The sequence below is a fragment of the Hoplias malabaricus genome, chromosome 4 (genome assembly GCF_029633855.1).
Source record: "Hoplias malabaricus isolate fHopMal1 chromosome 4, fHopMal1.hap1, whole genome shotgun sequence".
Lineage (NCBI taxonomy): Eukaryota > Metazoa > Chordata > Actinopteri > Characiformes > Erythrinidae > Hoplias > Hoplias malabaricus.
The window spans coordinates 38,343,056-38,356,183 of NC_089803.1; the positions used below are offsets into that span (position 1 = coordinate 38,343,056).

Genomic DNA, 13,128 nt, shown 5'->3' on the forward strand with positions numbered 1-13,128 from the left:
AAACTAATCATGGTTATTCACACTACATATGACAGGCAGAGACGTGCTCCAAACACTACCAACTGCTCTTCTGAGTGTTATAAAGAAAACCGAATTGCCCTCCATCTGAACAGCTGATCTGTTAAAATGCTGCTGCATTTACCCTGGAGATTTTGGTTCATCTCTAGGGGCAAAAAAAAACTGAAGAACCCAGCCGCTTCCACAGAGAGCACAAACTGCACGTACACTGTTGTGTATCACTGTTTCAAGCAGTTCTTGAATATTGTTTAAGGCAATGAATTAAAAAGGGCAGACACATTCACCACACATTCACCTGGAGAAATGGAATTTAAAATAAATGTGCTTCATGCTCTGAAGGGGTAGAAAAAGAGGCTGGGATAGAGCAGGGCAACAGAGAGACAGGCGCTTTTATGGAAATGAGAGTGTGAGCTGAAATTAACAGAGCCCTGGGGGGCTGAATGGATAATGAGTCGAGTGCATGGTCAGAGTTGCGGGGGAAAGGCAGGTAAACGTAACGTAACAGACATACATGCTCAGCCAGGTGGGACTTTCACATAAGGATTTTGGGTTTGACAAGTGTTTCCTCCAGGTTTTAAAACTCTCACTAGAAAGAAGAGCAGAAAACCCCCCACTGCTGCTGACGGCACCACCTGTAGAGAGTAGTGTGTGTTTGTGTGTGTGTGTGCGTGTGTGTGTGTGTGTGAGTGAAAGAAAGCGAGAAGAGCGTATACGTGTACGTTGCTCTTGTCAGTCAGACAGTGTGTGTGTGTGTGTGTGTATGCCCCCTCAGTTCCTGGTCTGTATTGATGTGTTAGTGTGTGTATCTGTGAGTTAGATTGCCTCGCTGTCATTTATATGTAATGAAATAAGCAACAGATGATTGACTGTGCTCGAGCAGCTGTGACCAAACTAAGATTAATGTCCTCAGAGAGCGAGAGAGAAAGAGAATGTATGTGTGTAGGGTTGAGGGTAGTGTGGTGGTGGTGAGTGTGAGGGTGATGATTTCACTTTGTGTTCCAGTCAAATATCTTAAATTTCTAAAGACTCCCTTGGATCCTGTTGGGGCTCAACTTGGAACAACTTAAAGAGTAACCTGACTGAAGTACCTAAATAGCGAACCAAACTTCCTTGATTCTAACACAGGGGAACTATTGTGGATATCCTTTTCTACAATTTTCAGATGTGGTTTTAGTTGTTCATAAAAGATATATTGCAGTTTATTTTCCCACACTGCACAAAAAAAAAATCATATCTTGGTGTGATGTAGCTCACTGATAGATTAGAGCTGGATGTTTGTAACTTGTTTTCACTGTAATTATGTGGAGAAATTGGCTAATTTCTGTCTTTCTTTTTTGATAACGTCTGCTTGCCAAAAATTCTGTCAAAATATTGACCATTATTTAAGATAAAATTACTTAAAGGAACGCTAGGTAGTATTTTTACTTTAAAATGACAGCTTCTGAATGATTGTGGTGCCTCACTGAGCAATAATCCTGAAAATAGAGCCTCTGTTGTTGCTACTCCAGGCTCAGCAATGCAAACACTGCAGTATGTTACATTTGTAGAAGGGTAGGAACCCACAGCCTTCTACACCCTCCCCCTTGATTTCAGGAGAGTGCTGTAAAATTAATTACACTCTGCAACTGTAGGGGGAGCCCAGAAGCAAATAATAATAATAATAAGCTTACCTAGTGTTCCTTTAAACAAAAAATGTCTAAAAATAAGATAGATAATCTATACAATGTTCTTGCAGCAATCTTATAATGAGACTATTGAATCTTATAATGAGACTACTTTTAAGAAGTACACAGTGATGTTTTTTGCATTTAGAAGAAGCCTCTGCCTACTATTGAACTCTGTCAGATTTCTGTCACATGATTAGGCATAATAGTATTGTATTTAGCTTTAAGGACATTTTTAATTCATCTTATTTACTCCTTTCCTTTTCTCTCAGAGATGGCGGGTTGGGTGCCGATGGTCCTGTTCTTGGCGTGCTCTGTTTCTGCTGAGAGCTCTGGAGAGATTCAGGAGTTTCCTACAGACACACGCATCATCAACGTGGTTCAGGACCCTAAGACGGGCCGCGTGTACCTTGGTGCTGTCAATGCCATTTACCAGCTTAATTCTTTTCTTGAGAAGGAAGCTAAAGCTGAGACGGGGCCAAGGAAAGATGCTCGTAGCTGCACGCCTCCTGTCTCCACCTGCACGTCTACTGAGCTCAAAGACACCAACAACATCAACAAGCTCCTGTTGGTCCACTCTGCGAACGGATCTTTGATCGTGTGTGGGAGTGTGTACAGAGGCATCTGCTCGCTTTTGAACCTCAAAAATGTAAACGAGCAGATCTACTACAGTGACAGCAAAGGGGAAAGGACATATGCCGCCAGCATTGAGGAGAACGTCTCTGTCGTGGGCGTCATGGCGACGTTCCAATTTAAGGATGACCTGGAGAAAAAGCCATTTGATGTCTTCCTGATAGGCAAGGGCTACGGCAGTCAGGAGGACAACCCTAAACTCATTACCACACGCATCCTGGAGAACTATAAGGAATGGGTGGTGTTTGAGAGCATTGTGGAGGCCTCTCCAGTGCAGGCCATCCCCTTTGCCCCAATGTATCAGCACCAGTTCCGCTTTGCCTTCAACGATTCTGAATTTGTTTATTTCCTTTTCTCCCGTACACGGGGCGGCACAGACAACAAGAACTTCACCTTTGTGTCACGTCTGTGCGAGAAGGACGAAGGCTATTACTCCTACACTGAGCTGCAGCTGAACTGCAGTAAAAATGGAGTTCAGTTTAACAAAGTCCAGGCTGCTTACGTAACTGAGCCAGGAAAGGAGTTGGCACGTGCCATGGTGAATTCTGGTCAGTACGGCACTGTTACCGTGTGGGACAAAGTGCTGTTTATTGTGGCCAGTCCAGATGGCGAGGATGCTACAGACTCTGCTCTTTGCATGTATCCATTAAATCGCATTAATGAGCGGGTGGAGGACATCCACAATGCCTGTTATACTGACTATGGGAAAATTGGGGGAAGGCCAGCTGTGTACAGTCCTTACAAATCCAGCACAGACAATCCTTGTGGGAATCATCATAGTGTAAGTAGCACTGTGACAACATGAAACCGGTTGATTAGGTTATAGCAGTGTTTCTCAATCCACTCATAAGAGCCAACTTTACACTGTATGTTTTTGCTCTGACACTGGTCTCTTTAAAACGGGTACCATGTATTGATGGTTCCTAATGACATGTTCAAGTACAAAAGAACCTGGAGAGAAGCAAAAAGCTAAAAAACTGGTTGAGAATAAACTGGCTTGGAGGAAGAATTTGCCTCAGAAATCTGCAGAGATTAATATATTAGCCCTGATCTAACAGCTGACCTCAAATCTTTAATACTAATGTATTCTAATCATGTGAATAATAGATTAGTTTCTGGAAATGAGTAGCTGCTATTTGATTCTGCTATTTAGTTTTGATTTATATGAAACACTCCTGGTTAAGGAGCATATTTGTAAAGCCCTATTCAAACTGGACTCATTTTACAATTTTGAAATTCTAACGCATCTATCTGATAGCTACATATAGGGTGAAGTAGAATTACATCATATACAGACATATATATTGTCTTTCAGCCAAGGAAAAATAGATAAATCCTAAACTTTTTAAGGATAAATACAATACCCTACTATAATAATAAAATAAAATAAAAATAATCCAGAATTATTACTCCTTAAAAGCTGCAGGTATGTATCATACTGGATCATGCATCCCATTGGTAATACAATCATAAATCTCATAAATCATAAAAGGTAAATCTCATAAATAATAAATCTCTTAAATCATAAATACTTTTCCAGGTCAAACTAATCCAGTTTGAATAGGGTTTAAGAGAGAAATTACTCCTGTAAGGATGTCCCCCCGTCCTGGCTGTGAGGCAAATTACTCAGCAGCTCTAAAGAGGCTTAAACCTCTCTTTCCTCCACTGCAGAAGGAAATAGTGGAACAGAACAGGTGTGGAGCGGAGTTTCTTCGTTACCCGTTGGCAAGCAGGCCAGAGTTCGCCCTACAGTCAGAGGCCATCTTCACCACACAGGGACGAGGTTATCTAACTGCAGTGGCCATTGCTGTGGAAAACGACCACACGATTGCCTTTCTTGGGAACAGCATAAGAGAGGTGTTGAAGGTAAGCTTTAGAGAATTTGAAAAACTTTCTTCTAAAGCCTCCATGAAAGCAGTAGTGTTTGAGCAGTGATTTGGCTAGAATGCACATTCTTGGCTTGAGTCAGCTGAGGTAAATTTGGTTGTATAAGTAATAAAAAAAAAAACTGCAAGAAATGGTGACACAATTAATCATCTACCAGTGCCAGCAGCTGCATTCCACATGCTTTCCATAGCTTGTATCCAACATGTTAAAAAAAGCGGATTTTTGGCAGGTGAGAGATTCCATGTAGTAATTCTATTAATCTGCCTGCCAGAAGGACAAAATGTGTATTGCAATTACTGGGGTGCCCTATTGCAGGCTTGATAAACATAGCACATTTTGTTTGTAGATGAATCTGCCATGTTTGCGTTTCAGCAATGCATAAATCAGATCAAAGGCTACAAGCTTATTGTGAACATCGATCAGATCTTTTCTAAGACACTCTGTGAATGTAGACATTGACTAATTACTCTAGATTTGTTTTTAGATCACAAACAGCCTTTCTCTCAGACACGTTTCAGGAGTTTATTGAAGCCTCCTCTTCGGGAATTCTCTCCTTCATTAACACCAGAAATCTGGCAGATTGAATCAAGCACAAAAGTTTATAGTGGAATGGCTGGCATCTTCCTTTCACTCACCCAGGTCCTGCTGATAGCAGCCCTGCTTATAATGAAGAGTCCAAGTGGCTATTCTTGGAATTTTCGAGCTGATTCCTGAAGGTTGTGGTCATTAACTGCTTGTAGGCCATTAGTTTGGGAGTGACATTTTGTCAGGTGTGTCTCAGGTGCGTGGGACGGTGTGTGTGGGTTTGTGCGTGGTGGGTAAGGATGACGGATGTGTCTTGTCCCATGCTGCACTGTATAATTGTAACCTGCTCCATGTCTATTGTTCTCCGACTCTGCAGGTTCATTTGTCAAGCAGTCCGGAGGAGTGCATCAGGCTTACTGGGGAGTCCACAGGCGATCGCGTGAATAAGAACCTTTTCTTTGACAATACCCTGAGCCACCTGTACATCACTACAGAGAAAAAGGTGCAGCACTAAAGCGATTTATCTTGGCATTTAGTTTCATTTCTCTGCCTTTCACTAATGTTTGATGTTGCAGGAATATGGCCTAACATCTACCACTGTGTACACCACCCACAGATGCAGCATTTTTGGGTTTATAATGATATCAAAACATAATGATATCTAAAGGCTATTGCTTAAAATAAGACTATATGAAATACTGAAATGCTGTTTTTGTGCATGTGTAGATCACTAAGGTGCCAGTGCAGTCATGCCATCTGAACAAAGACTGCATGTCCTGCATGACCCAGAAGGACCCATACTGTGGCTGGTGTGTCCTTGATGGCAGGTAAATATAATTTATGATATTCCACAATAATATAAAAGGATTTATGTATCCTGTGGTGTAACATATTTACCAAAGACAAAATGAAAAATGTGCACTTACTATATTTTTATACTCATATTATGTCAGTACTTAACAGTCCTTAAATTTGGGCTAGACCTGAACAGTGTTTAAGTTGTTTTCCAAGTGAAATCATAATAAATATTTTTGATTATATGAATATTTTTATTTTCTTCTTTTTGTAAGAGTACTTTGTAAGAGTTTTTGTCAAATTTGTATCTGCCAATAAAAGAAAAAAATAATATTGGTGTGTAGAATAACACAAAATTACATATGAACATCTTATAGATTTCTAACAAACACGTTTATTATATGTATTACATTTATTAGATATACTTCATTTAAGCCATTTTCACTTGCCCAGATGACAGATGTGTCTATGCCTAGATAGCATTATTGCAGTGTGATCTTTGAATAGGCCTTAAATCTGCAGATACTTTCTGAATATACCAGTGCATCTCTGAGCATGTGAAACTGAATATTTTACCATGAGAGAGGAAAATCATTGAATGTGAAACCGTCTCTGAAAAGCCTTTTTTGGTGTCATGGGCGCCCACACTCTGTACAGCCCTTTTGGAGAGATTTCTGAAAGGTTTGTAAAATGTGCGGGTGTAATATACAGAAACAGGCATTTCACAGAGCTCTTAATTCACTGATCCCCCTCTTTCTATCAAACCGAGAGAAATGGTTTTTTTAAAACCTCAATGAACGTACATATATTTTAACAAGCAATATGTTCTTGAAGATGGCCGATAAGTAGCACCATACACTCAGATTTAATTTTGGGGGAAATTTTGCTCAAGTGCTATCTACACAACCTGCTTCAGTGATAGTGGTGCAGACTGAAACTCCAGAGTGGAAGAACATGAAAGAGGAGTGTATGGGGAGGGCTGTGCAAGGCCAGGAAGTGACATTGCATTAGTGACACTTCCAAACTATGTTGGCACTTCATGTGTCTCAGAGGAAGCATGTGTGAACCTACCCTCTCTCAGTTTGGTGGTAACATGGGAAGGGGAGGCCTGGCTAACAGATGTAATTGGCCGTGTATAAATCTGGGGAGAAAATTGAAAATGAATGAATGGTTCTCACTGGAACCTGTGCTGCTTCTGATAATAACTGAACACAACTAGATGTTGGAACATTTCTGTGAGGATTTATTGGGCCTTCAGTCAGGAGAACTTTAGTGAAATCAGATACTGATGTTTTGAATCACAGTTGTCGTTCCAATTTCAACAAAGTTGTCCATTGCTCCAGGTTAGGCAGTTCCACTGCTGCAGAATCCAGTGCTTAGAGAATATTAAGGTCACTTGGCATTTGGTACAGCTACTTCAGAGTATTTCATTTTTTTTTTTCATGGTTTTATTTGGGGATTATACGAATGGTTAATGTACAACTTATGACTGTCTACAACAGGTGTACTTTAAAGGGAAAAATTTTTTTTTTTTTTTTGGTGGGATACCCAGGTTAGATACCAATGTATTAAACCACTGCTTCCCATAACAGATTCCTGGGCTCATGCGCTGTTGTTCATTCTCTTTATAAGGAAGGTGCCCTGAAACAGGACTTTCTTCAACCTGTGCTGTTCTTTGATCCTTGTGGAATTTTGAACAAGGCATTCCACACACATTTTATTAAGACCCCAGCACAGAGTTAACTTCTGGAAAAAGGGGTATAATATGCCCTATTTATTGTGTTTGAGTTCACAAATTCTAAGGTTTGTCGATTTTTTTTCATGTATTTGAGCTACCAAAACAATTGAGCTAAAACAAAGAGTTTTATAGACTCTCCACATTGAGCTGTAATATATGAAGCACAATTAACACCTGCCATATGCCAACAAAGTGTCTAAAACTCAGATCTCATATGATAGACTTAGCGGGCTGTGCCTGTTCTTTCCCTGTACTCTAGATGTACGAGAAGGTCAGAGTGCAGTCGAGCTGAGGAGAAGAATGGCTGGCTGTGGAGCCCCAGAAAAGAGTGTGTTAAAATAGTCTCCTTCCATCCTCCCAACCTCAGCTGCAAGAGATCCCAGCAGGTGAGCACACAGGTGTCACAGACACAATTACCACGCTTATTTTTAAACTTCCATTCTCAAACAATCATGAGAAAAGCTGAGCGTGCTGATCTACTGCATCTTCTCAAGTACTGCAAGCTGAAACCATATGGTGAATGTACTGAAAGAATATAATGCATGCTAATGCACTTTTATAAACTGCTTTTGCAAATGCTTACACAGAACGTATTGTTAGTGCTTCATAAATCTGGCTTCTAACAGTGATTTAATGGTCATGTCTTTTATCACATGTGGAGTCCTCTGTCAAGTTTTCGTTTGTTAAGGAGAAATAATGGAAGCTTTGGTAAGCCAGGACTTGTGAAGAGGCATTATTTACTGCACTGGTTCTTTGATGTGTGCAACCAATCAGTGTTTGACTCCTTCATTTCACATAGAAATTGCAGGCTACCTATTCCAGGCATTATATTGGAGCTCAAAACGGCAGGGGCTTGTCAGGTCTCTCACACAGATTGCCAGTTCATTAAACCTGCTCTCTGTCCTCCAATAGGTAGAGATCAACATCCCATCCCTGCCCAGCATCAGAGATTTTGACAGGCTTCACTGCACAGTTGGCTTTTTCAATAGCAATGCTGTAATGGTGGACTCCAGGGTGAAATGCCACCTTCCTCCACCTGATGAGCTGCCATCTACACCTCTCCATCAAGGTACGACAGTGGAAACATTTAACATATATACAGTTCCATGCTAATGTCTTGGGAAACTAAGCAAAATGTTTACCCATTAACCATTCATATGGGCTGTAACTGTAACATTAGACATATTGACAAATTAATGCTGAAAAAGGCAACAAACATTTCTCGTCGATGATAGTTTTTTAGCTAGTTTGAATAATACAGAGTCTGATTTCTCCTCATGGTGATCACCATCATTATTGTCACTGCATAGATTAGTTTACTTGTTCCACCAAGATACTTGATTTAAATCCTTGATTTTCCAAACAAGGATTAGATTGTAGTCTTGTAGTCTTAATGCTTGTGCTGGAAACCAGGCTTTAACTGAATAGATCTTAATCAGCCTATCACTTAAAGTTATATATAATGCTGGGAAACCTGGAGAGGAGTGAGTAGGAGGAACGGCCTGCCTGATGGTGAATGTAGTAGAGCACCTTGAGCCAAAGGTCAGTGATCGACGTTTTGGTCGTGTCTTCTGACCTGAGGCTGTATATTTTGTATAGTCTGGTAAAAAGAGAGGCTTAGCTGTCATCCAGTCACAGTCTCGTGTCGTGTTGGATCAGATGGCGGGGGAAATTGCCACACAGACCTGGTAGGCTAAAACGTATAGCAAGGTTTGGCTGGGAAAACAGACAGAGGAACCTATCCAGAGTGATTTCAACTCTCAACCCTGAGAGAGATTCTTACACATTCTGCAGGAAGTGGCAAGCCAAGAATCCAATGGTGGACACCAGAGGTGAGGGAAGCAGCCATGTAGAAGAAGGCTTTTCAAGCTTGGCTGACTCAAGAATCTCCTATTTCAACAGATAGGTACCGACAGGTGAACAAGATTGCAGTTTTAGCACTTGAACCTAACCTAGAGAGTGGGAGGAGTTTGGAAAAGCCATGGAGAATTATCTATCCAGTCTAACAGATCAGGAAAGGAAGGGGGACACTGTCAAAGCTGTGACCAGCAAGGGTGTTGAAACTCAGAACTGAGATCAGATTTTTGGGATCTTCTAAACCTGAGAGACATGCCTCCAAGAGGTGCCGGGGATGTCAGATTCCATTTACTTAACTGAAGTCACTGAGATTGTTGGAAAGGTAGTGGCAAAGCCCATTGGCAAACTGGCAAGGTGGTTCAGATATTTAAATACAGGGATTGTTGAGTGTGCGCCACTTTTGGGGCATCACACTTCTCAGCCTCCCTGAGAAAGTCTATGCCAGTTTACTAGAAAGTGTAGTTGAAGGATAGTTTGATAGCCGAAGCGCAGAAGAACAATGTAGAGCTCGTCCTGGCAGATCAAGCCTCCAACATGCAATTGAGTCAGGTTTTTGTTCATCAGTATTGGAAACAGGGACTGAGAGTTGAAGTGTAGAGTCAGCCATTACACTGGACCATACTGGACCAACTTTCAATTTACTGTGTGACCTAAGTCCCCACCCTCACCTATGAGTAATGTAATATATATATATATATATATATATATATATATATATATATATATATATATATATATATGTTGCCAGTTATATATATTCACACTGAATCAAGCTACAGAAGAGAATGTGAAAGTTTTGGTAAAAAAGTAAAGTGCCTAGTGTGTGAGCTTTCCTGATGTTTTCTGTCTTCCTGTCTAGATTTTGTGGCAGTGCCTTTGCGGGTCTTTGTGAATGGTAGTGTGGAGGTGGCCTCTCGGAACTTTGAGTTCTACAACTGTGCAGCAGCCATCCGCAAAGCTGAAAACACTCCGTGAGTGGGTCCTACTCTCTTCTCCCTATGTCAGCGAGTGTGTCACCGTTTTGTGCTGACACTGGTGTACCGTGTGTGTGTGCGCGTGTGTGTAATGAATACGAGCATCTGTACGGATGAAACTAAGGTTTACTCATAAATTGTGATGCATGAGTGATACTGAAATTGAATTTGTTTCTATAGGGACTCCTAGTTTTTTTCTCTTCCTTTCCTTTTTTTCCACCCACACTCCAAGAGCAGGAAATTGCTTTAGTTTCCTATTCATTCATCAAAAGCAAAAGGTGATCTCTAGTGTTTTTTCCACTCCCATAGTGTTTTTTGTAGATTATTTTCTTTTTTTTTCAAGGCACTGTAGAATATATCTGATGAATGTGCATTGTTTCTTGGGAATTGCAAAGATGTATTATTTCCCCTCAACATTTACACACTGCTGAAAAATGTAATTACAGATCTGTGGGGTCTGTGTGTTGATGCTTTGCTCTCTTCTACCTCTGTAGGTGTATATTTAAATTGTTCTTTCCTGTTTGCCTTGTAGATGTACCGCATGTGTGAGCCGACCGTGGGCGTGTCAGTGGAATACTGCTGACCACACCTGTTCAGATATGAATGATGCTGAAACAGGACCCAACATCATCAAACATAAACAGGTGTCAGGCTAACAAACCTAATTTATTCATTAATTCATTGAGGGCTTGCAGAGCTTTAATGTATATTGCTGTATATTCATTTAAACAGCATAATCAATTTAAGCCATAGGGCAAATCCTTGCTATGAGTTTTGTGCTATATTTTGTCATTGAACAAAAGCTGTTTTTCTAGTTTTGTTGTTTTGCATTTTTTACATAACTTTAAATATATACATAGTTATATTAAAATCAACCTTTGGAAAAAAATGACTGAAATCTGTCACCACCTATAACCATCAACATGCCTTCTCCCAACATCAATTTTAAGATTTCTCCACAGGTGTTCAATGGGATTTAGATCAGGACTCATTGCTGGCCACTTGAACACTCTAATGCTTTATTTCCATCCATTTCTACATTGTGACCCAAAGATCTTTGGTAATTCAGATTTCATAATGCTTTGCACACAGTCAATGCACCCAGTGTCAGAGGCAGCAAAACAACCCCAAAACATCTTTGAACCTCCACCATATTTGACTGTAGGTACTGTGTTCCTTTTTTATACTGTTTTCAGGAAACAGTAGAATGATGTGCTTTACCAAAAATCTTGGTCTCATCTGCCCACAAGATTTTTTCAATGGGTGGAAAAAATGTCGATGGATAGTTCACCCTAACACTGATGACCCCTGATCCTGCAGGACAGCTTGAATTTCTTTGGAACTTGATTGGGGACATTTATCCACCATCCGGACTATCCTGCGTTGCAACCTTTCATCAATTTTTCTCTTCCGTCCACATCCAGGGAGATTAGCTAAAGTGCCATGGGTTGTAAACTTCCTGATTATTTTTCCTTTTAATTTTCGTTGGTAGGTTAAATAAGAAACAGAGACAACATATACACTGAACTGTAGCAAACTAAAAGGGAAAACTACAACCTGAAAATATAATTTCTTCATTTTATCATTGATAAAATTACATTGGTAGAATATCATATTATTTGCACATTCTTAAAGATGTTTATTGTCCTGGGATTTTTAATTGTAAATATTTTTATTAAAAAAAAACATGCAGATAGTACAGCATAAGACTTTAAAGAAATTACATTAATTATTTGTCTACAAAAAAAAATTGCTGATGAATTTCCTCGAAGGTGTAGAATTAGGCTTCCAGAAATAACCTAAAGAAATGCTTTGAAGCCCTTTTGTTTAAACTTGTTATTTACAAGGCAGACTGTATATATCCTTGTTTTTTCTGTTATTAGAAGCTGTGTTTTTTCTGTTCCCCAGGCAAAGTTCTGTCCACGGTTTGAGAACCCAGACCCCATCCTCATTCCAGTTGGATATAAAACTCGCATCAGTTTTGAGGGAGTAAATTTGGAGGCGTATAAGGTTAGTTGTGACATCTTACTAGCCATTCCATTAGTAATGAACAGAAATTGCAATATGATGAATAAGTAAGCTTTTTCTGAACATATGGAGGGTTGTGTCAGTACTTAAAGAGCACAGAACAACTGTGTGTTTCATTAAAAAGAGATTAAGAACAAGTTCCCAAGTGAAGCAGCTGTTGTTGGGAGATTGCGAGTTTGAATCCTGATCATGCTGGAAGTGCAAAGAACATAATCTGTCCTGCTTAGTCAGACAGGAGTAATGCGAATTATGAGCAATGTTAAAAAAAATAAACCTCATATTTAACCTGAATGTTCTCTCTAATTTCCAATTCCACCTGTTAGCTAAGACAACCTAATCACAAAATGCTATCAACTCAGAAAGGTGAAGACTTGCACACGCTTCCTCTGAGTCATGTGAAGCCAGCTAAAAGCCCCTGAACAGCTCAACATGCTGTGAGGAGGACACAAACTACCCAGTTTTGTTATCTGATGGTGCTTTTCATTGCATGGTCCCTACTGTACTTGGCTGGGCTCTAATCAGCTCTTTTGCTTTTTCATTAGGTACATGTAACCAGGTGATATTTTAGTTCCTGCTCGCACATGGTTCCAAGCGAGCAGAATAGGGACTGAATGTGATGTTTAAACCTTGCAGAGTGCTGATTGATTGGCCAGAGAGATGTCAATCTCAATGAAATGTAGACACCCAGCACAATTTTGCGACATCAGCTGCTACATTTCAGGGTGGGTGTGTGGGGGTTTTGTTTGTTATAGGAGAAAACCTACCAGGGACCAAGCAAGTAGAGTTGATTAGAGCAAGTACCATACAGTGGAAAAGTGCCATTAGCTATCATATACCCACATTGGCTGGCATTGTGCAGACTGATGGAATCAGCACAATACAAACCTATCCCTCATCAGTCACATTCAACTGCTTTAGCCCATATATATGTGCATGTGTTTGAGACAAAATATTACGTATTTTGGACTTTACAGGGATGTGACAAATTTTGTTACGGAGCAGAAATGAT

At 40.2% G+C, this 13,128-nt stretch overlaps 1 protein-coding gene across 2 annotated transcripts in view; it reads left to right on the forward strand.

Annotated features, from left to right (window-relative positions):
• The window catches only part of plxnb2b (plexin b2b), a 164,766-nt gene that overhangs the window by 117,273 nt on the left and 34,365 nt on the right, over window positions 1–13,128 (forward strand). For both annotated transcript variants that reach the window (XM_066666959.1, XM_066666960.1), the window contains 9 exons: window positions 1,955–3,096; window positions 3,987–4,181; window positions 5,104–5,229; window positions 5,454–5,554; window positions 7,520–7,646; window positions 8,173–8,329; window positions 9,977–10,088; window positions 10,624–10,735; window positions 12,000–12,101. In XM_066666959.1, coding sequence (XP_066523056.1) covers window positions 1,955–3,096; window positions 3,987–4,181; window positions 5,104–5,229; window positions 5,454–5,554; window positions 7,520–7,646; window positions 8,173–8,329; window positions 9,977–10,088; window positions 10,624–10,735; window positions 12,000–12,101 — 2,174 coding nt within the window. The remainder of the gene's footprint in view (window positions 1–1,954; window positions 3,097–3,986; window positions 4,182–5,103; window positions 5,230–5,453; window positions 5,555–7,519; window positions 7,647–8,172; window positions 8,330–9,976; window positions 10,089–10,623; window positions 10,736–11,999; window positions 12,102–13,128) is intronic.